At 38.1% G+C, this 24,399-nt stretch overlaps 1 protein-coding gene across 2 annotated transcripts; it reads left to right on the top strand.

Annotated features, from left to right (window-relative positions):
• The first annotated feature begins 573 nt into the window (after window positions 1-573).
• On the top strand, window positions 574-23,083 carry LOC136098078 (Y+L amino acid transporter 2-like). 2 transcript variants are annotated; one of them, XM_065831182.2, is made up of 11 exons: window positions 574-2,461; window positions 2,599-2,687; window positions 8,480-8,997; window positions 11,161-11,286; window positions 13,865-14,009; window positions 14,967-15,090; window positions 15,803-15,906; window positions 16,218-16,314; window positions 17,578-17,727; window positions 19,579-19,762; window positions 20,465-23,083. In XM_065831182.2, exons 3-11 carry the CDS (start codon window positions 8,496-8,498, stop codon window positions 20,554-20,556), a joined length of 1,524 nt encoding a protein of 507 aa, XP_065687254.1. In that variant the 5' UTR covers window positions 574-2,461; window positions 2,599-2,687; window positions 8,480-8,495; the 3' UTR covers window positions 20,557-23,083. The 2 variants fall into 2 exon arrangements, with proteins under 2 accessions (XP_065687254.1, XP_071660058.1); XM_071803957.1 differs by lacking the exons at window positions 574-2,461; window positions 2,599-2,687 and adding an exon at window positions 3,480-3,560.
• Window positions 23,084-24,399: the final 1,316 nt, after the last annotated feature.

The raw sequence follows: 24,399 nt of genomic DNA, 5'->3' as shown, positions 1-24,399 counted from the left end.
AGGACTATACATGCTATTTTGCACTTGTTAGCATTAGATTTCATATGCAATTTTAGCACCTACTCAGTAGTGTAACTGTTTCAAGTCTCTGTAATCATCTTTAATTTTACTGCACTGAATATCTTGTGCCATTAGGTTATTATTCACCTTCCTTACAATGCTTGTCCTCCTTCACAGCACCTTGAAGCCACCTGAACTTGGTGATGTGCTGCTACTCTTCAAAACCAAAACTTTAGAAACACTCTGCACTAGTCCCAACCCAAACTGGTATGTACATATAATGATGAAGCCCAAGCAGAGCTCAGCCCTGCCTGTGTTGCTGCCACACTGACCAGCTATGGAGTTCACTGCTGTATGTGCAAAGCTTTGCTGATCCTTGTGTTCAGCTCCCACACGTAGAGTTAACGTGGTTGGTAGAGGTTCCTTGATACTGTCTGCGCAGTATGCTATATGAGGAGCTGTTGAGGGAACTGGGGCTGATTAGCCTTAAGAAAAAGAGGCTGAGGGGAGACCTTATTGCTCTTTACAACTGCCTGAAAGGAGGTTGTAGCATGGAGGGTGTTGGTCTCCCTGGAGGTGTTTAAAAGGCATTTAAATGAGATTCTTAGGGACACGGTTTAGTGCTACAGTTGAGTTATGGTTGGACTTGATGATCCTGAGGGTTTCTTCCAGCCAAAACGATTCTATGATTCTATGACTCTATGTTATATCCTGCATCAACTTAATGGGAAAGTATAATAAATAAAGATCTGATTTTACCAAGATAACAAATATAGTGGCCTTTCTCATTCGGACTCTGGCACCTAATAGCAGAGGATGCTCACCAGTATTATTCCAGTCATAGTTAATTGTAAGTGCATCTGTTGTAGACAAGGACTGTAGGAGCCTGTGCTGGCTGAGCACTGAGATGCAGGGGGCAGAGGTGATGATCACGAGAAGCAGAGCACTTGGCAGCAGCGCAGCTGAACTGTGTGCTGCACCGGGGCAATGGTATGAATCAAGAGGGCTCTGGAAATAATTGAAGTACTCTTATCTCCAGTGCAGAGTATGAAAAGCCTCCCTGTGTTGTAATGGAAATGTAGGCAAGAAACCAGAAAATGTTACAAGCTTATTCAGTCAAGTGTACTTCACTTTGTTTTTCCCAAAAGAAAGTGTGTGTATGTGTAGCTACAACACACAGAAGAATTGGTATGAGCAGTAAGTTGGCATAGGAGAATCCTCACTGCAGAAGTGCTAATCAAATTCTGCAAGATTGTGAAAATTAATGAGAAAAATTTGTTATAAAAGTCATATTAACTTTACATTTCCCATCCTGCTTACTCAAAATGTAAGACACGTGTGATCTTCTTTTGCGAAGGAGCTATATTTTCCAGTCACAGAAGAAATGTTCAAGAAAGAAATGTCTTTCATGCATACTGCATGGTTTATGATTGCCCATTAGTGATTTATGTGCCATTACTGTGAATTTGTGGGAAATGCCAAGTAGGACGTAACTATCAGGGTCAGACCAATAGTAATACAGAAAGCATTAAAGAAGAAAACATTTTGTTTCATGATCCAACATGCAGCCTCTACAGAATTAAAACAAAAGGCTGAAGCTGGCTTAGAAGGGGGATATATGAGTAATATGAAGGTACTCTCCAGCTATAAGAGGGGGAGAATGTCTGATGACAGAGTTCCTCAGCATCAGAAAAACAGTTTGGTACCCCAAATCAGAAACAGGACAAATTCAAGTTCAAATTTCAGAGTGCAAGTAATTACAGATTCTTGAAAATATGTGTTCTGTTTTTTAGGCTACAGTTTGTTAACACCGCCCTAACAGAAGAAAAAAATTTAAGATGACAGAGCCCCCAATTAAAGGATGTGGCACTCAACATCCCTGCAAAACAATTCTGCTGCCAAAATGTTCCTTGAGAGATTGTAATGTGCGTAAGCACAGACTTGCAGGCAGCTGGAATTGTGCAATCTTTTCAGTCAGACATAGAGAATTCTCAGGGATAAGTAAGTGTCCTTCCAGATAAAAATAAAGCAACTTGGAGGCTGTTTGTCCATAATACTTGTTATATGCCTGCTTTGAATAGTATTTTTAAATATTGCAGCCACTTCTGTGTAAACATTAACTGTAAACCTGCCTCAATCTTCCACAGAAAGCATGTTTTTACAAGATGTTACTTTAAAAGGAAGAAATAGGAGGAGCACTGACGTATGAGGGAAATATTTGGGTTGCTTTTTTTATTACTGTGGGTTACAGTATGGAATGTGCAACATGATGCAACTCTCCCGCTTGTTTTCCAGTTGGATTACTGAGCCTGATTTGAGGGATATCTGTGTTTGAATTGAAATATTTCACTTTTTTGTGTGGATCAGTAGCCCATTCTGATGGGCTGTTATCTGGTTCCTTAGCTCAGTCCAGTGACTTAAGATTATTTACCTACTACTTCTTCCAGATGCCCTTGGACAGGTGAATACAAGTTTTTACCTTACTATTGGCCTTATAATTCATGGAAAACAAAAATCACAGGTTAGAGCTCTTACAATCATTAACTTCGTGCTCTGCCCACAATACCTTATTTTCTGGATGTTTACTTGTTTGGGCAGATATCGTGCTGTATACCATACTGGCTTTCCAAAAGTACTTCATAGACAGAGCAACATATTGTTTCAGAAGACAAAGCCAAATACATTCGGTAAGTAATTCTTCCTTTGCTTGTTTTTAATGTTAGTCATTTTTTTTAGAGCTTATTTAATTAAAATAAGACCTTTACACTAGACCAGCCTGTTTTGTGTACCACACATCATGTTATAAGTTATTAGAAAAGCCATAGATATATAATTCTCTGGTAATGAAAAATAACTGAGTTGATAAATATTTAGCAATGCATGGATTACATTTGAAAGAAAGTATATATTTTTTAAAAAGTAAATAGACAAACATTAGATTGTTTGAAACAAAATAATACCTATAATTTTCAGTTAGCTACCACTCTTTTCTGTTTTCCCTATTCTGAAAATCTTTCTTGTTTGGCAAATTATACCACAAGAATAAACATCTTATTTGTGTACAGTGTTAGTAAAAAGTCTCATTGTGGCTTTCTAAATAAACAAGTAGGAACTAGACTGCATTTGTTTCACATTAACATCTGGAAAAGCGGTGTTCTTGGTTTCAGTGACACGTGGATGAAGGATTTTTTTTTCTCAGTCTTCCTTTTGTCTTCTTTCTATCTCAACTTTCTAAGGAATAGAGAGCAGCTGTTATGTAAGCTGCCTGCTTCTGCCTGCTAACGACCTCAATTGAGGTTGTTTGGAGAAACCACATTCCAGAGAGTCTGGGACCTTCTTTCTTGAAAGCTCTCATTGATTTTATTATTCGTGCTACTGTAACAAAAATAGCAGCTATAGACAAGGATAAACTGGGGGTGAGAGAAGAGGCTATTCATATTGGTGTTAGCTTACCCATCCTGTTGAAACACGTGTGTGCTCATTTACAGCAGCAGCTAGAGTCAATATTCAATTACAGTAGGCTTTCTGCTAGAGGAAGCAAGCATATCACCTACCCTCTGGTAAGCTGCTACCTCCTTTTTTAATGCCTTTCTTAGATTTGAACTACAGTAGCTTCTCTCTCAAATAGCCTCCGTGATTTGCTTTGGGGTGGGAATGGAGTACTGGGGGTGGAGCAAGTCCCTCCCACAGGAAAAGCAGCCTCTGATAACAGTAATGCAATTGGAGTGCACGAAGCATTAATTTATTAAATATTTTTGTAAACACAAAATATAAAAACCAGAAGGAAATATCCTCATTTCCTACTGAGTGGGATAAGTTTTCTTCAGAGGCCATCAACGTGGATTTTGTTGCTGTTTTTTTGTTTGTTGTTTTTTTTTTTTTTAATTATTGCTAAGGGTGGTTTATGTTATGCTGTTCTTTCATAACGCATAATCTTGTTTTGTTTGCTCAGTCCCCTGTCTCACTGGAAAACATTCAACAGCATAATCTGCCATTCTGCCATTAATACTCCCTTTAAGACCTGTTGATGTTCATGCTCAGCAACAGTGTTTTGAAGTTTGATCTGCACATTTTTGATCATGTAGAAAACTGCAGGTTCATCTGATTTTATGTTCCAACATCTACTAATATAGATGTATATGGCTGGGCTTTTTAATTTTTGGTCAATCTGCTGCATGCAGGAAAAAATTACCCAGAGTGTACTTGGAGAAAAAGGTTGCTCATGACTTTTAAAATGGTTTTCTACAGATATACTGATTTCTAATACAAACATAATTAAAATATGCTAGATTTTGGTTTAAATGCCATCCTTAATGTCATTAATTTTCTAATTGAAGCTAGATAATATTGGGCTTTTATCAGTTGTATTGCCTGGTTTGACTTTGCTAGGTTCATTAATGGTATAGCAGACTTTGATTATTGAAAAACTATGTGGCAGTAGACAACAATCACCTAGAGAAAAAGACATGAAATTACCTGAAATAATATTAGATGGTAAGTTTGATGTCTAGCATATTCCCACATCTTTGATAGGAGATCGCTTTCTAAATCGCTTCCATTTCCAAGGGACTCTGCTGAATTTAACAATATGTGGTCCCTGAGAGAGAGCCTCTAATTATTTACTAGTATTCCTTGAATTAAAAGCTGAGAATTTCAAAATGTCCTAACAAATGGAGGCAGCTTGGTCCCTCTGAAAGTCTATGGAGCAGTTTGTAAGATGTCACACTCTGATAACCCCGACCAAGACTTGCTTAATCATTTGGCAAAAGTTAATTACCTTCTCAAGAAGTAGGCAATTCACTCATGAGGCTGTAGATCCCTGAAGGATGGGAAGTGCCTGAGAAAATCCTGCCCTGCCAAACCAGTCCTGCACTAATTCATGGAAGACCTCTCTTTGATTTCAACTCTGGTTTTCAGCCACTGTCAAGCTGTCCCTTCTCCCTTCACTTCTCTCTATGACTTCTGGCAATGGCTTGACTAAAAAATGAACTACTGAGAATTACCCACGTATGGTGTTACTGTTTTCTTTAACTTCTCAGATGTCAGTCTACAAGTTCCTTTCTGTTGTTCTTTCTGGGAAGTAAGCATAAGTTTGCAAAGGATTTAGAGCCATTGTGCCTGTCTGTGCTCTCAAGGCATTCTGCTTTTTATCTGAAGGGAAAATTTTCCCTAATTTGTTGAGGGATTCCCTAAGGAAGAGCAAGACCTGCATGAAAATAGGGATCTGAAGTTCTATGGTGGAGATCACTTGCTGACACAAGGCACAGGATAGTGTTTACAGCTGTTTCGTGTAGCCTGCTAGAGCCTCGGGGGGTGCATGGGCATGTCAATGCCTGTCTGGATCTCTGATTTCCAGAGAGCAGCAGCTCTTTCTGCTTGTCACAGTCCAGGGGGACCAAGAGAGCAGGGACCTTCTTTCAACATCATGAAGCTTTTATGTCTTGCTCTTCAGATTTCACACACAAAAGCTATTAAAATACCTGTACTGATATTTTTGATGCCATAAAGTTTTATTATTGCAGTAGGGTTAGCCTCTAAGTACTCAACCATGCTGAAGCAGAATGCCAGAATGAAAAGAAGCTCCCTTTCTTAATTACTGCGTAAGTTAAATCTTTCCATTCTCAGGAATTCACTCTGCCTTGCCCTGTGCTAGGGGATTCAAAGTAAGGATTTGTTACCTATTATACAGGTTTTTCCAACTGAAAATGGCCAGCCCCCTGTAAGAAGGCAACTTTTTACAGCTCCTATGGTTCTTGCAGATTTTCAGCCAATATAATTTGGAGTGACTTTACTACAATGAAGTTACACATCTTGATTATGGAAACTGAATCACTCATCCTTTGGTTCTCAGGCTGTACCTATTCATGGACTGGTTCAGAGTCTGGTTAAAAGTTTTGCTAATGTGACACCTCTCAAAGTACAGAAGTTTGAACTGTTTCTTCTTCTAATTGTTTTTCTTTCAAAATGGTTTCATCCACAGTCACTTATTTATGAAAGAAATATTTCCCAATGCAGCTCTGGTTACACATTTTTAGAGATCTGAAATAACCTTTTGTTAGCACAAGAGAGAAGAAAAAAATATGCCAAACATAGTGTTACTTATAAAAATAATTTAATCTTTACCTTTGTGCTCTCATGAAAGCTACAGATTGTAAAAGTTCTACTAGACTCAAGTAGCATTCCCAGTTTAGATGCTCAAATTCCCTTTAGCTACTGGGTCATCGACACTAGACATCAAAGTTCAGGTTTGATACTATGTGCGCAAGTTGTCTCTACTAGTGACAGCCTACCAGTTGCATTATGTGTCTCACTTTACAGGAAAATAACTTATTGATCAGTGAGACTTCATTCCAGGAGAACTGATAGCCATTGGTTTTGATCACTGCTTACATAGCCCCACATTCACATCACCTTGGGAACAGCTTCATTTTAAATTCTTGCTCCCTTTAGCTGTAAGCACTTAAAATTTGTCCATTTTGGCTCAGAACCAATGCTCTGAATGACCCATATTTAAAAATAAAAATAAAAAAAAAAATCTCACATCAGACACAAAAAGCACAAGGTGATTTTAAACCAAGTCTGCTACCAAAGTAGTATTAATATAGAGTTCTGCGAAAATTTCTGGCATGCTGCTGTCTTGATGGGCTCCTGGACAGCTGTGATCACAGGAGTGGGTTTCTGCCAACATTTCTCATAGCCATGGAAGGCAGAAACGGAGCCAGGAGGTTCTGGAAGTATCAGCTGGTATTTCAGTGGGGCCGGTGGGGGCCATTTCTTTTCCCTCCTTTCTTTCACACAGGCAGAAAATATGTGTTAATAGTAGGAAAGTGGGAATGCTTGTCAGGAGTTTTTAGGAAGATAAATAACTGATGTATTGTATTGTATTGTATTGTATTGTATTGGACAGTCCTCCCACAGACCAAGGTGATGTTTTTTTTATTTGTAGAGAGACAAAGTGAGAAGTAAGAGGAGTCACCTGTGTGTGAAGAGAAGGTCAGCAAAAGATGGGAGACTCAGCAGTCACACTTGAACACCTATTGCAAGAATTAATGTTAAACTTTACTCCAGTGCTCCCACAGTGCTCCTGCAATTAGCTGAAGTGCCATTGGGATGAGAAAAGCATTTAACCTGTAAAGGGAGTTTGATACCTTTTAATCTTTAATCCTCATCAGGCTTCCTTAGTTATTTGATCAACTAGGAAACTGAGTTGTACCAAAAAAGCTGGAAAAGAACACATATAATTATAAGTTGTTAAGGGCTGCTAAAAGAGGCACGCTTTACAAAGGAAAGCAAACCTTTCGGGAAGTCTGTGACAGGCAGGTTGGTTGTTTTAAACTGGCCGTTGACCCATGTTTTAACAACGTAAATTTGTGATCAAGTGTTTTTGGCCAGTGTACCGTGGAGGAGCTTTGTTCTACTCAGAGAACTTCACTTTAGCTCAGCCCAATTTGAGGAAGTTTTCTCTGGAAGTGATTTAGAGCGTGTGTGGGGAGAGGGGAAGGGAAGGAGAAATTGATTTCTTTTGAGACTGGCACCAAAAAGAAGTCATTGTTGTAAGTAGGCATCCTTATGAGTCAGCAGGACCCAAGAACTGAGACAGTCGCTGCAGTCCTGGCTGTTATGTTTCCCTTCCGCATCCCTGACGACCTCAGCCCCAGAGGGGTGTGATGTGTGTACAAGGCTGATTTACTGACACAGCTATACAGTTACATCATTTTTCCCAGTTCCTAGCACACTTGGATCATGCCTCGTGAGCACCAGAGCAGGAAGCTTTTACACAAGTGTTTTGTTGGACTTGTACAAAAGTGTTCCAGGAACAGGGTGTTCAAACCTCAATCCCTGTGCATGCTGGTGGCTTCTGCCCAGAAGTGAAGTGATGTTAGTAACTAAACAAGCTTCATTATTCACTGCAACAGCAATCTCATCTCTAAGAACAGCTAAAGTTCTTTTCTTTGTCTTTACATTAACATTAGCCTCCTGACGCTGGAGTTTTTTGGTATAATTTTCTCTCTTTTCTCTTGTGTTCCTCAGCATATCATTTTAGATGATGTGATTTGGTGAAACAAATAATAATAAAGCCAAGTTCTTCCTGGGATGAGAGAAGAATTTAGAGAGATGTATAACTGTGGGGGACACTCCAGCTGTATTAGAACATGTTTCCAGGGGTATAGTGTCTCTTTTGTCCTTAAGATGACTTCAATAACATAACATAGAATAACAATTCAAGATAGATAATGAAAGTGAACTGAGAGTTCATGAAAGGTTCAGGATATATAAACAAAGAGAGTGGCCTCACATCCATTAAGAAGGGAGGGGAAAAATGAAAGTTCAGAAAGTCCACTAGTATGTGGATCCTGGACTGCAAGATAAAAACAAAACAATTGTTCTTTTCACCGTTTATGCCTTGTATACTAATTATCTTATCAAAGTCTCTGATGCCATGTGTGTTACAAAAGGTGGTCTCTCCTCTTGTTTTCAGGTAATGATAGTTGAAGATGCCAGCTTCGTGGAGAAAATGCTTTAATAAAAAATCCAGAACTAAGAACGGAAAAGCTGAAATGGACATTATGGCAGACACAAGTGAAAAAATGCAGATGAAAAAAGAAATCACATTACTAAATGGAGTTTCTTTAATTGTAGGGAACATGATTGGCTCTGGGATATTTGTATCACCCAGGGGTGTTTTAATGTACAGTGCTTCTTATGGACTCTCCTTAGTCATCTGGGCACTCGGTGGGATGTTTTCACTGTTTGGAGCTTTGTGTTACGCTGAGTTGGGAACAACCATCGTTAAATCTGGAGCCAGTTATGCCTATATCCTGGAAGCATTCGGTGCCTTTGTGGCCTTCATCAGATTGTGGTCTTCCTTGCTAATCATAGAACCAACAACTCAGGCAGTGATAGCAATCACATTTGCTAACTATATTGTTCAACCAATTTTTCCTCATTGTGAGCCACCGTATGATGCAGTCAGGTTGATTGCAGCTGCTTGTATTTGTAAGTAAAGTTATGATTCCTAAAAGTCAAGAATTATAATTGTAGGTTCCCAGAGAGATTTTTCTGAATTTCTCTTACTTTGCCTTCTGTGAAAATAATTTTTGCCTCTCTAAAACACATTCTTAGGAACTAATAATCTTTTATTCAGATGGATTTTATTTGGAGCTGAGTTTATTAGAGGAGAGAGGAGAATTACAACAATTTGGCTGGGGAAAACTGTGACTGATGATTAAAGATACATTTATCTCTGTGAATCATTGGCATAATTCACAGCCAACATTTGGTCCATGCCATCTCTCCCCATTTCTTGCAAATCGTAAAAGATGAACAAAAATCTGAACATTCATATGGAATTAGAAATACTCTGCCTAATATGAGTATTGTCTCTAGAAAAACTGTGTAGTGTAATCAGACTTGACCTGGACATGAATGTATGTCTTAAGTGGACACACAAATAAGTATTACAAATCTGTCCTCTAGTAGATGGACAAATAGCTCTAAGTTTCAAATAGCACTTTATAGCATCACAAATGACTCTGAAATGTTCAGTGTCAAAAACTTCAGTCAATACTTTATAATTTTCGAGACACAGACCTATGATTCTAATAGTTACTGGTATATACTACTGTACTTAAAAAAAAAGAAAATAATAAAAAAAATAAAAATATATGGTTAATTTCTACTAAGCAGATTTTTTTAAACTATGGAGCATAAAAATCTTACTTCAATATATATGCCACGCTTACCAGAGCAATGTTTACAGAAGTCATTATTTACAGACAGGTTTAAAATTATATTCAAACCTGACACTAGACATGAACAATCATTCAGTAACCTTTTGGGTTTTTTTAATACCAGAATAAAAACATCTATCTCCACTGCACAACATTGGTATATTAATAGGAAATAGTGTGGGCAAATCAGGTCCCATTTCTGTAAATAGGTTTGTTATTAATTTGACAGCTGTCAAATTTGCAGTCACTTATGGTAATAAAGGCAAAAAATTCTGTGAGCATCTGTGGTTAGATGCTAATTTCCTTACTATATAGAAAGGTTTCTAAATGGTTTTCATTTTAAGCATTACAAAGCCATTTTTCTTCCTTTCAAAACTGAAGTGTAGATTATAGGCAGGTCAAAGAAACAGAAGGAAAGACCAACAAGTCTGGCAGAGGAGAAATAGCCCATTCTGATCCATGCTCAAGAGCACTCTGGACCACCCATGCCGCATTTGGCCCACTGTCTTCTCCAGCAGCTGGGCTTCACACCTGATACCAATGAGTAGCCTGTCCTTTCCTCATCTGCCTCTGTTTTGAATTATGGAGCTGCAAGACAGATACACTGCCCATGACGCCGTGTGGGTGTGTGCTAGAGCAAGACAAGGTAGGTACACAGCTCAGCTCCTGGTGGACCTGCCGAGCTGAGCAGCAGGGCTCGTCACAGCACTTTATCCCTCAATGGGGTTTAACTTCTGCAGCAAAACTGAGTGCAAATCATGTGGCAAAAAGAGGAAAGGAGAATTAATTAATCCCACCCACTCTCTGCAAGCTCACTAATTTGTTATTTCTCTTAGATTCTATCAAACTGAAGCTTGAGAGAACTCTGTAAGCAAGTACTTCTGTAATCTTCAGACTTTGGGTCAAAGTGTGAATGGGACAGCTTCTAAACCACGGGCCCAGAGGAACAGCATGCTGGCCTGGCTCAATTCAGTATCTTGTAAACTGCATCCAAACATTTTGGTGCAGAATCTGTCCTTAGTCTGTAGACTACATCTCAAATTAGCGGGGAGAACTTCAGGAAGAACTTCAGCGCAAATAAGAGATTGAGAAACCTTACCTTCTGAAAGTGAGAAACTCTACTAGCTTTAATAAAATCTAAATATTATTTAAAAGGATCAGGAGCTAGTCCTGAAATTCAAAATGTGATGTGTTTTGTCTTACCTACTGTCATGAAAACAGTATCTTCCAAAAACTATGGTGTAGCTTTTAAATCATGTATTTTATTTGTTTCAATAAATCTAGGGGGTCTTGAAACAGTGAAATTTGATTTTGTTTTATGTCTTGAAAGAGGGGTGATATCTGGAAGGATATATTTGAAATTTGCTTTATGTGATGTGAAATATCAGTGTTCTTCTCATGCAGCATTTGTTCTTCTTTTTCTCTACAGGTTCCTTAACATTTATTAATTGTGTTAATGTAAAGTGGGGAACCCGTGTACAAGATATTTTCACATATGCAAAACTTCTGGCTCTTATCTTGGTGATAGCTGTTGGTCTTTACAAAATTGGTAAAGGTAAGAATATTTTTCATTTACTTGAATTCTTAAAAATGAACACTATATGAGTTTTAAAATCTGTGCTGGAAGATCAGACTCCTTAAGACTTATGTATGAAATGTTACTTATTTTGGAAAAAGAACTGTATGCTGTAGGATGAGGAATTTTAGGGCTTGTTAAGCAGTAGGGGTTTAATTATTCTTCTACTCTTACTGTGGCAAAGCAACACACACTACTCGTTGTTAAAGGCGAAAGTTGATAGTTGACAGGACAGCATAACAGAAATTGCTGGGCATGTCCTTCGCATCCCTCCTCACCCACTGCTCTCCAGAGAGCCACCACAGCAGCCTATGAGGGGAGAAGGTGGGGGGGAGGAACTCTTGTCCTTTCCTTCAGTGGTGACAGGACGTGCTTGTTCCTAGAAACAAGGGAGAAGACTAATAGTGCAGTCTGGCGAATCACTGTGGTTTCATAAGACATCACAGGACAAATAAGCCACCTTGTATCAGCAGTAACAGGACTAAACTGAATACATTGTAGAGCTGGAGACCAGTTTATTCTAGTGCTACCTCTGGTTTTTGCATATGACAACAGATTTGAATTTATTAATTTGGGTCTCTGATACAGTGAAGTCTCTTCCAGCTCTAGCTCTGTTGCTTAGTTACTAAGGTTTCTTCATTTTCCCTAGCCATTAAATTCTTAAATAGCCATTGTATCTTTATTCAATTAAAATAAAGATGGTTTTTCCTCTTCAATTTGGGAATTGTCTTTTTCTCCTGCTGAAACTGGCTTGTAACTCATAATGCGTGTGTTGCTTTTCCATGTTTGCTGGCCTTCTCCTTTCTTTAGCTGCAGCTGCATCAGCTCTTACTCTGTAAAGCTACACCAGACTTTATGAAAGCTTTTTTGTTTAGCCATTATCTGTGCACATCATTTGTCACTGGTTTGTTCAAGTTTAAAGAAACCTGAACAAGTAAACCCAGTCCTAAGGGCGGGAGTGAGAAGATGCACAAGAAAAGCATGGTTACATGAATGAGTAGTCCCTCTTATGAAGCAAGCTGCTGCAGTTTTAAAAAGGTGTGAGTCCATGATTTCACCCCTATAGCAGCTTTTTCCTGTTTCCACAGTCACAAATTTACCCATGCTTTAAATTGTCACCTTCAAACCTCCCAGCTGCTCACTGGCAGGCAGCTACCATGATGCATTTTGGGCCAGGGGCTGTTCCCTCTGCTGTATGTAACCCAACTGAGTCTTTAGCGCTGCTCCGTGGGGTCAGAGAGGGTGAAGGCAGAGAGGAAAGAGTATTGTGAGGAACACAAAATGCTGAGGGCTTTTACTGCTAGCAAAGATCTCATCTCTGCTTTGTTTAAGCAGAACCAAGCACTTTAATACAGAAAGGACTGGGAAGAGGATGTAGACTTCTGGAGGAAACTGTTATTGGGTCAATGCATTCCCTTAAACTCAGCAGCTGTTTTAATAAAACAAACAGTTACTATATTTTAGTCCTGCTGTATTCCTTCTGATGTGCTCAGATATACCTCTTGTTTTAAAATGCTGTGAATGTATCTGATTTTTAATAGGAGCTGTCTTAAGTTAAAAAAAAAAAAAAAAAAGCTTTTCTTGGCCCATTTGGATTTTTCTTTTTATTTTGCTTCCAACCATTTTCTTCCTCAAAGTGCGTGGTGTACATCTTGTAGCTTCACCTTCCTCAGTTTGAATAGTCTCCTGGTAGTTACTGCTCTTCAAAGACTGAATTGGTTTTGTGGTATCTATAAACTCCTTAGTTTAACCACAGAGTGAAATTGTTCCATTTTACAACAAAGACCTTACTTTCTTCCCTAATAGAGGTTTCAGCATGTTTCTGCCTTCCTTAATACTTGACCCACTTCCATTTATATTGGATAGTTCACTTTCCTTCTGCAAACTCAGTAAGGCCTCTCTTCCCCTTTCCAGAACTGCAGTGAAAGCTTACGTAGTTTCATTAACATTTCACCTATTTTGCAACATTCTTCAGGTTGTCATCTCAACCAACTGAGCTAAACTAGAGGAGGATTTTGAAAGGAAAGATTTTCAAGTCTCCTCTTAATTTCAGGGAACACCTTTTTGCGGCAGAGCATTGCACTGAGGACCATATCTCCGGTGGTCACTAATTCATCCAATGAAAATGAAAGCACAGATGTGAGGAAGAAATATGAGACAGATTGAGGAATTGAAATTGGTTTTCCCAGCTGCCTCTGCCTGGCTGACAGGGTATGGCCCGATCTCAGTACAGCTCCCTCCTGTGGCAGGCTTGACGGGGATGCTGGGAGACGAGAATGCTGTGAATTCTGGTAGAATTACACAAGTCACATCCAAATAACAAACATGGGAAAACGTCTTCTGCTGTCTCCCGGTACAAATGTAGCTGTCTGAACGTCTGACTGAAACTTTCCTATTTGCCAAGTGAAAATATAAGCTGTGCACTTTCAGAAATAGTAATGTAGTTTGGATGCAGTGGGGTTTCAGTTCCTTTTGGTTAGCCAGAATTTAGTGTAGTGTCCTTCTACATTGTAATCCTTGAAACCTAACAGGCAATTGGTACCTGCTCTTTTTACAGGAGAAACAGAAAACCTGAGAGCTCCATTCGAGGGCTCAGCTACAAACCCAGGGATGATCGCACTGGCTCTCTACTCAGCCCTCTTCTCCTATTCAGGATGGGACACGCTCAACTATGTTACCGAGGAAATGCAGAATCCTGAAAGGTAAATGTGTGCTTTTCCTTTGAATCACTGAAGAATGTCCTGGTAAGACAGGTGATGGCAGGACAAGCTGCTTTGTGTTTGTTTCTGATTGGAAATTAGTCAACCTATTTTCTCAGCAAAAACCTTCTTCTTTTCCAAAGAAGTAATAAGTGTGAGAACTCTTCCTGATTACCTTCCTCTCTCACCAATTGTATCACACTAATAAATCACATGTCTGCATATATGTATTTTACACCTTACGCTTTAGGTCCCAATTTTTAAAGGAGAAGAACAAACCCATGCTGAAAGCAGGGAAACGTGTGGGTCCATCTAGCCCTCTAAAATTCCATATTTCTTTTCAGTCAGATGGAACAGTTATTTTCTTTTCCACCCATAGAGTAAGACTGTGTCAGGTTTATGGCTGGTTTATCGTGTGATCTTCAGCATTACTGTTTATGAGCAAAATCTTTAATTTTGCTAAAGATGACATGTTAAATAAAAAATAAAGAAGTCCACAGTGACACTAGAAATACCATGTTCTTGTCTCCAGAGGGTTGTCCAATCCATGGGAGTGCTGAGCTCACCTACTCAGACTGCTATAGTCCACCTTTTCTTGGGTTATGAGACAGGAAAAAATATTACAATCAAGAAAACACCAAAGTGTGCATTTAAATCTCATTGCTTAAATGCTCTCTTCAATTGCTTCATATAAGAGACAATATATAAAAAGGACAAGTATATATGTATGTTTTTTTTCTCTAAAACTGGTGGTAGACCCACAAGCAGGCAACTAAGCTGCCTATAGAATTGTTCCACACATGGCTGTTCTTTATTTTGTAACCCCATGATAACAAAATGACAGATTACAAAAAGTGATGGAGGTATCTATTCACAAATGTTTGAATTGGGGAACAAACTTCTATTTAAATATTTCTTATTTAAAGAACATGAAATTATTTTGGCACTTTCCTTTTGCAGGAATCTACCCATTTCTATTGCAATTTCAATGCCTATTGTGACTATTATTTACTTGCTGACTAATATAGCATACTATGTAGTTTTGGACATGTCAGCTCTCCTCACAAGTGATGCAGTGGCTGTGGTAAGTTGTATAAAATAAGTAAAACAAAAGTTACTGTATGGATGACACTGCGGAAGAATCTCAGGTAGCATACTTCTTGGCAAAACAATTGAAATATTTCCATGTTGAAGATTTTTTTCTTTGTTTTAAACTTTGTTTTCATGTAAGAGTAAGAGTATATTAGAAGGTGCATATAAAGCATGCATCCAGTAAATCTGTTCTTGTAAAATCCTCATATAAACTCTGTAAAACCTGCCCCTAACAGTACTTCATTGTAGAAGATGTTTTCACCAGGGCCAGACAGAGAAAGAGCTATGGAAAGTCTAGGCAGTTTAAGAACCAGAGGTTTTTGCTATCATTCTGACATACAGTGTTTGATGTTTGCTGCAGGATTACAGCAATGTTTTCAACACAGAAATTTGCAGTGAAACGCTTTTTAAAACCTTATTGTTCTCTTATATACAAGTGCAGTTATAATTCATGGATTACTACAGTCAAGACTTGTCAGAATACATTAAAGTCAATACATCTTGATCTGTTATCTCATTGACTTGATCTAGGCTGACATTTTTATTTCGATACTGATCAGTTTTTCCAAATTCTAATTTCCAAAGTTCTTATTGGTGTCATAGGAAAGCATAGGCTATGATGCTATTTTGAGCTGAGAGTTTCTCAGGATTGTCCACATGCCTAATGTAACAGGCCTCACTACTGTTTTCTTTTTCTTTTACAGACGTTTGGTAGTGAAACCCTTAGCTATGCCAAGTGGATAATTCCTATAGCAGTGGCCATGTCTTGCTATAGTGGCTTAAACTCATCAATTATTGCAGCATCTAGGTATGAAATATAATGTTTATTTTAAATAATTTAAAATTAATAATTTATTATTAATCTACATTATTTACATTCTTTTACATTGTAAAAGTGACATAATTTTTGCCACCTCAAATTGTTTATTTATGATGGAAGGATTGTTATGATCTGAAGTGTCTTCTCATGGTGAGCACCAATTGGTAAACTAAAGCCACTTAAGAAGAGAGCAGCATTTATAATAGAGCAATAAAATAATTAATGATGTATTTGTCAGAAAGCAACAGGATATTTCTTGGCTCAGTGTCTGGTTGAGTTTTCTAATTATTTTTTTTCAGGCTTTTTTATGTTGGAGCCAGAGAAGGACACCTCCCTGACAGTCTGAGCTTGATTCATGTGAAGTGTTTCACACCAGTCCCTGCTCTCCTCTTCAATGTGAGTGGCCCTGGGCCTGCCATAGGACCCAGGGAGTACAACATGGCACCTCTGCCCAGTGTTTCTCCTGGGCTGGAGAAATCTTCCTCAAATGCCCACAATCTCTAAAACACACTGAGGGGGTTGGTGTTCTTTTGGCTGGTGGGATTTTTTTTCAGTGGAAAGAGAATGGCTTGATTCACATTCATATGCCCTCTGAACAAGATTACTGAGAAGTACAATAGCATTACTTAGAAAACATAGAATGACTAAAGACGTAACAGCATAAACAGGAGCTGTTGAAGTCTTTATGTGAGTTTTCAGAGTGTCACTGAAGAACAATACGGCAGGAACATCTCTCAGACACTGCCACAGGCTGATTTTCTAGGACTCTAGTTGTAATAATAGTGACAAAGCACTTAAAATTAAATTCCTACCATTGGATGCCTATAACCATGTTGACTTTTTGCTGCTATCACCATACAAATTAATCTTGTGACACAAAATCGAGGAACCATAAGGTATAAAATCAGTACAAATTATTTTAATAAATGACACATACATCTAATAAGTTAAAATAAGGGAGTGGATATGTACAAACAGAGAAGGTGGAATTATTCAAACACATTTCACTGCTGTTTATTTGAACATGTATTTTATTGAGTGTCTTCCATTGCCCTCATACTGGTTCTGTTTGACATAAAATAATTCAGTAAAAGTTATGATCTTATTATAAATACTCTTCTCAGAGACATTCTGTTTGCACCAGTAAGATGAGCTATGCTCCCTTATTATGCCATCATTCATGTTTTTCACAGTGGAATTTTTTTCCGCTCGTCTGTTAAAACAGACATTAAATTCCTGGTATTTTAGGTATTTCCATGCAGGCATTTCCATTCCAGAGCATACCTGTGTACCACAGAATTCACTCTAATAGTCTCAATGTATGAATGGGCTGTGGGAGCCTACAACAGTGAATCTACATTAAAAGTTTGCTTTCAGACTGAAGCCAACCAGAAGAACAGATCAAGCTGTTGCCTACAGAAAGCTTCTTACCAGCCTTCTCCACAGGGCAGTTGAGTCTGAGTCTCCTCATCTGTCTTCTTAGAAGGGTTCCTGCTGGTGCTGAAATACAACTTTGCAAAACCTAGACGTCTTCAGACCTGGTCTCCTAAGACCAGCCACATATGTTGGAAACAGGCCGTTTTATAGCTTTACTGCCTCTTCATTTTGTAAGGTGTATTTATTTTCACATTTAAAAGTCTTTGTTCTTATTATCCCCAGGGCTTAATGACTATGCTTTATCTCCTTGTGGAAGATGTTTTCCTCCTCATTAATTACTACTGCTTCAATTACTGGCTCTTTGTGGGTCTGTCTATCGCAGGACTAATATATTTGAGATATACTCAGCCACATAGACCACGGCCTATTAAAGTAAGTAAACAAGAGAGTAAACAAGCCCTGAAAAAGGTATGTGTTTATGTGACCCATAATGCCACAGCTGTAACATTAACAGTTATGTTATAGACTACTTTTTTTCAGCCATAGAATTTCCTTTAACCTACAAGAAAAGAAATGAAAGAGCAAAAGCCATTTGAGTTTCCAGAAGAGCATCTGTTCTGGTACTTTTGCTGTGAGGTTTAAATGATATTTATAATTTCTTTTTCCTTTCATTCAATCTTATAACTGTCTTTATGACAAAATAAATATGGAATAAATAAATATCTAGTGTTCTTGGTCTATCCTGGAACAACCCCCTTTTCTTTTGTTCACAGCGGACCTCCGCTGAGCTAGGATGGCTTCTCCAGGAAGGTTCACACTCTGATCAAAATTATGTGACTTAACAAATTCAGCAAAATCCCTCCAAAAGCCATAAATGCCCAAAATTCTGCTCATGCAGAATTTCAAAAGCTTGAATAATCAAATATATTTCGATTGTTCCCTCCCACTGTATAGTGGTCATAGATGATAAAATCCAAGTTTAATGACTGATTGCAGAAGACCATCCAGCTATCAGTTAGGAAAGGGTGACTGCACAGAAACAAAGCGTGCCTAAAACTTGTTTCTAGTTTTAATCCAGTGATTGTCTGGGAAGCAGGGACGGAAATGCAGAGCTTCCCACACACACACAAAACCACGCACTGGCATCTGTTTCCCTGCCCTCTCTTGGCTCCATGGCCTGCATTTCAGCTCTCCAGTGATGCAGTAAAAATTATGAGAAATCCAAACTAACACCCTATCTAAACATTTATTTCTTGTCACTTTCTCTCCCTAACCTCCTGCATGATTTTTACCAACACATTTTTTTCTGTTTAGGTGCAACACCCAGATTATAAAATATACAGTTCAAGCAAAGCACCTAGGGCTCGAAAATCTTCCAGTCTTCGAAAGTAGACCGAGTTTTCCTGAAGCATGTTCACACTTCATTTCCAAACTCTGCCCCAAAATATGTGGAAGATAAAGATTAAATCTTGCCTTATTGGCAGTTTTGCTATGGGCTCTACTAAAGCAAGGATTACAGTCAGATTATAGATAATGACTGGTTAATTCCTATCAGCATTTGCCAGCTTAGTCAACATCACAACTCTGCATAAACTTTTTCCTTTTCTGAAACGTAGAAGTTGGTTTTCATCAACTTACATTTTTAAACTTTATAAGAAAAAAGTATTTAAACCAGTAAATTCTCAGGATTTTCAGCTACTATTCAAATGTCAGCTCCTGGACTCTTGAGAAAGCTCATTATGACAACCAGTGAAAAATATTTTAGTGAAAAATAAATCCACAAAGAGGTTATTGCAACCTTCTGTATTTATTGTATTATATTTATTAAGCGCCCAGGCAAAATAGTTTTAACTCAGTCCGTTACTTTTGTAGCATCCACATGCCAATTGAAAATCCAGCTCACTTAGTTCTCAGTCAAGCTTACAATTAAAACTTGTAATTGAAATTAGAGGCAATACCAGTCATTGCTGCTCAGTTTTAAAGTACTGCTTTCAAAGACTGATCTCATACTAATTGGAAAGGAACTGAGCTTGGCAGGCCTGAAAACAACAAAATGGTCAGATACTCAGGTGTGTACCAGATCAGAGGCTCTCAGCGGTGTTCACAGAAGCTGGCAAATTGTACTGACTTTAGGCAGCCAAAAGATACAGTACATGGTAGTCATATAGTCAATAGTTATATTTTTATTATTGACTAATTGTAATCTGAAAAGCCCGACATTTTTACGGTAGAGTATTTACTGCATCTTTTAATAAATGTTGGAATTTTTTTTTGTCTCCACAGCTTAATCTCTTCTTCCCTGTAGTATACTGTTTCTGTTCCCTTTTCCTGGTCATTGTTCCTCTCTACAGTGACACACTCAATTCCATTATTGGCATTGGCATTGCCCTCTCAGGGGTTCCTGTGTACTATTTGGGAGTTTATCTGCCAGTTGAAAAAAGACCTAAATATCTACAGCAGCTCTCTGGTAAGCAACATCATCTTGTCCTAGTCACTGTGCCAAAATCTTGCATGCTTGATCAGAAGAGAGAAAGAATATTTTTTTCTTGAAATATTTTTTCTTTATGAAGTTTTACTGTACTGTATACGGCATGTCTGAGATCATTTGCTTCATCCCATGGTCCTGAAACAAACCTGTACAAAACAGGCCAATATGTGGATATAATGTGGCCATCTAGTATTTGTGGTGTTGAGCCATTTCACTATGTTGATGCAATAAAAGCCATGTATGGTTGTGAAGATTAAATGCGTGCAGTTTGATACCCTGAAGGCAGAAATACTGGAACATCATTGCTTCACTGAGTCAGAGGAGTACACGCACTTTCATAAATTAGGAAATAATGAATTACTGGTCTGAAGATTAGTTTCGACTCCTCAAATTCAGGCAATCTTCAAAAACTCAAAATTTAATATTTTTATTCAGTTTGAACTCAGCAATCAGTCTGATAATTCAATGAAATTGTTGATGAAACTTAGATTAAACAAGACTTTCTGTTTAATTATTGAGCTCCTTTTGCCTTTAGCTGTTTATAACGTGCTCAATCCAATTAAGGTGTTTAAAGTTTTTGTTGGTATTTGTGTAGTGGTTTCAAATTCATCAAAATTCATGTCTTTGTCTAAGATATATTATAACTTTGTCTCAGCTACACATTTTTGCTATGTATTACAGTTACAACAACAAAATATGTTCAGATGCTCTTCTACTGTGCTCTGTCAGATCTGGACATGGACACGGAACATAAAGCAACTAAGAGGAGATAGAGTTGCCTTGACAATGAGGGCTGCACCTGGATCAGTTTTTATAATCTAAAGTTCTCCCCATGTGTTCAGTTATACTAAAGCACTAACCACTGTACTATGCATCAGTTTGATGTTTGTTAATTTGTCTTTGTTTTATAAACCACTTTTTTTAAACAGAATTTTTTTTTTTAATTCTGTTGATTAATAGTGAGTTATTGTGTGACACTTTGAAACTACAAAGCACTGTATGAACAAAAATTTATTAGTAGTTAAGTGCTAAATATTAGGATAATCGCAAAAGCAAAAATAAAAGTATGAGGTCTGGTCAGAGTCCTAAGAAATAAATTGATAAATATAACAAAAGACAGGCCAGATATTTGCAAGATTCAAAACACAAGCTGGGAAATAGAAGCCACAGTGTACTTCTAAAAATATAACTAAATCCTTAGCCAAAGTAAAAAATACACAATCCAAACTGCTAGACATGCTTTGAGTGTAGGATTAGCATTAGACTATTCTGATGTGTAATTCCCAGCACACATATTTTACCCAAAGTTTTTGGCCACTTAAATTCTGTGAAAAATTCTCTTCTGACTATATCCCACATTCATTACACTTTTGCAGAACAAGTATTTTCAACAAATAGACTATACCATTGTAACTGCAGTACTTTTGCTTTCCAGCAGAACAGCCTGCCATGGAACACTGTAAGGGACTGAGTCATGTTCCAGCAGGTGTAAAATCAGGGAAAACACTTCACCTTTTCATAGTGTCCATTGCTTGTCTAGAAGTATCAAAGTTGTGACCCCATGAATCATACTATTCTTTTTTCCACAGTGGAACTTATTTAAGGAATTCACAAGGAGAAATTTTAAAATATTGACGTTTACCAAATTCTTTGAGCCCCTGCCCAACCCTTCACACCTCACCAGCTCCTGCTGGCCTGCTGCTGGTCTCCTGCTGAGCACGCAGAGAGTCTCCAGCACCGGCTGCCAGGTCCACGTCACACAGGTGCCTGTTGCACAATACCCAGCACAGGTGCACCCACCAGTGGTGCCATGAAACAAAAGGGCAGTTAAGAACTAGAATCGTTCTCCTGAATATCAAATTTTTCAGTGTGGCACATGGGAATGTGCAACTAGTCCTAATTGTTAGTGTTCTGAAATGGAAGAGACAATAACTGTTGTTTAAAAAAAAAAAAAAGCCATCAGCCTTGCAACCTAGATCATAAAAACAGCTGCTCCAGCTCTAATATGCTTTGTTGATATGTAGTACTGTTTGTTATCCTTGCTGTCAAGTCATGCTTCCTTTCTGTAATTATGTTTGAATATAATGTACATTGTTTCTAATTTGAGTTTCACCATTCCTATTCAATTAATCCCAATTAAGGTAATTTAATTTTATACAAGTGCCTGTAGTTTCTAGCATTACTGTCTTTTATTGATGTCTGCCCAGAGAAAGAGCAATGGAATGGGGAAGAAGGCAATCATTTAAACCTCTCTTCATTCCCTCCCCACATTGTAATGTCATTTGCAGGATTGCAATTTTGTGCACCTCCAACACAGTGTTTCCCTATAATGCTCCTGTGAAACCTTATATCTGCATTCCGATGCCATCTGCTGTGACGGTTTCCTTTCAGCAGGGTTTTCTTTTGATACAAAATATGAACAATAAAAATGCACTAAATTAAAATAAACATGAAGATATTAGGGGTACTTCTTTTGCTTTTTGGAAGCCACAACCTTAGAGCACTAAAATCATCTAAGAATCACAATCACAAATCACTAAGAGGAAAGAAGATCTGAGGTGTGGTTTAGTTTGCCCAGCTCAGAACATCCCCTTATGCTTTTCATGTACACATCATGTGCTCTCTTACAGCACAGCACCATTTCGATACCGCTCTGCAAGTGTACAGAAAAGTTACATTCTCACCCCTCTATTACAAGCACTTGTTAATGACAGAGACATGGTACTGGACTGTATTAGGACACAAAGAGAGCACAAACCCTACAAATCAGTACCAAACTAAACATCACGGTCTTTGTCTCCAAGAGTTTAGAGTCGTGCTCAGTGCTGAGCTGTATGTCACACCAAGACAGTATTGCACTATCCTCTGAAGTTCCTCCTTGCAGGACCAAAGTTCCTAAGTGATTTGAGACACTTGAGGTGACATCTCAAGTCGTAACAGATAGCAGGCACTACAGGTAGTGTAATAAGGGCTACGGACAAAGACTATTTCCATAGAGAATTCAGAACTGAGAAACTTCTTTGTCTGTTTTTTGCCAAAATCTGTTTTTTCATGAATCTGTTAACTTTCTGGGCATGGCACATGAGCCTTCATTTTCCTTCTGGACTGAAGGAAAGCAGTAGTCAGAAGTAACATTATAAATGCAAATAACGTTACTGAAATTCTCTATGGACATCAGAATCTCAGAAATGTTACTGTGTTTGTTGATTTTGCACTCCTTACAAATATTATTGTTAAATTATTGTCAAATATCTGAACTAAGTCATAGATGCTGAAGTATTTAAGTAAATAAACATTTGATCCTTGGCAAATGCTGTAGTTGTGTGGTTTTAAAGCATAAAAATAGTACTGTGAATGAAATTTACCCTGCCTTACATCTTGCAAGTTGGTTTGCCAGGAGAGCAATGAGACACTAACTCTTATTTGTGTTCTTTATAACACAACAAAACAAGCATTCATGGAAGGAAAAATTTCTGGTTACTCCAGGTAGGATTCTTTCGCACTGCAGTTATGAGCAATTCTTTACCCAAACACTTTCTTGTTCTAAGAGTAAACACATCTTTTTACGTTATTCACGAATGCTCAATTATGCAGTCAAACAACAAACACTTTTTCAGAGACAGTCTTGGCATCCAGGCTACGTATCTTGTTATTACATAACAAAATATTAGGAGGAGGCTATTTGACATCTAATATGTCAGCTGGCATCTCTGCAGTGGAAGGGACCGGGGTAGGATAACGCTGGGAGCCGCTGGGGTAAAACCTGGGGCAATACAGTACTTGGCGGGTAGTATTAGCTCTTCTTTAGGAATGAGGAAAATACATGATTGTTGATTTTAATGAAGAGTCAGCATTCTTTAAATAACAATGGAAGAAGAGTATTGGCATCAGATTCCGTTTCTGTGTCTGCAAAGGAAAACAGAAGTTGGTGTTGATGAGGAAGGACTAATTATCAGCCACAGAAAGCCTGAAGATGATGTTTGGGCTTTGTGTGAGCCTGAAGAGTGGTAAGGGCTGTTGCATGCTGCAGAGGTGAAGAAATGCCTTCACACATTAGGCAGGACATGGATATCAAAGTGTGAAACAACCTGACAGACACATGACCTGATACCAGGCCAGGTCACAGCACTGTTACAGGACAAAGTGCTTTCAGCACATGTCTGACTCAAAACTGAAGATACTTCCTAACTATCTTTTCTCAAAATTTACCTTCATTGTGTAACAGGAACTTTAGAATTATTATTGCACAATCTGTAGTACTAGATCTGTCAAGTCCCTGATAAGCTGATATCAGGTTTTGTAAATCTCCCCATTTTTTTTGACTTACAAGAAGCTATGTAACCGTGTGAATGTTGTAACTTTGCAAGTGTCTCAAAAGCTATAAGTTTAAAAAAAGAAAGGCAAATGAGGAAAATAAAATGCAAATCTAAACAAGATGTCACACAATAAGGAGATAATAACTTCTTTGTCTTGTACATCTGGAGCCTGAATTATAACCACAAAAAAAATTGAAGTGCTTATTTAGGAAGACACATTTGGTGTAATGGATGCCACTGAAAAACACGAAAGATGTGTGGGCTGCTGAAATGTCTGGTTATTATCATAGCTACCTTGGA

The sequence above is a fragment of the Patagioenas fasciata genome, chromosome 2, assembly GCF_037038585.1.
Source record: "Patagioenas fasciata isolate bPatFas1 chromosome 2, bPatFas1.hap1, whole genome shotgun sequence".
NCBI classification, from domain to species: domain Eukaryota; kingdom Metazoa; phylum Chordata; class Aves; order Columbiformes; family Columbidae; genus Patagioenas; species Patagioenas fasciata.
Note: the sequence above shows the minus strand (reverse complement) of the source record. Positions and strands in the feature narration are given on the sequence as shown.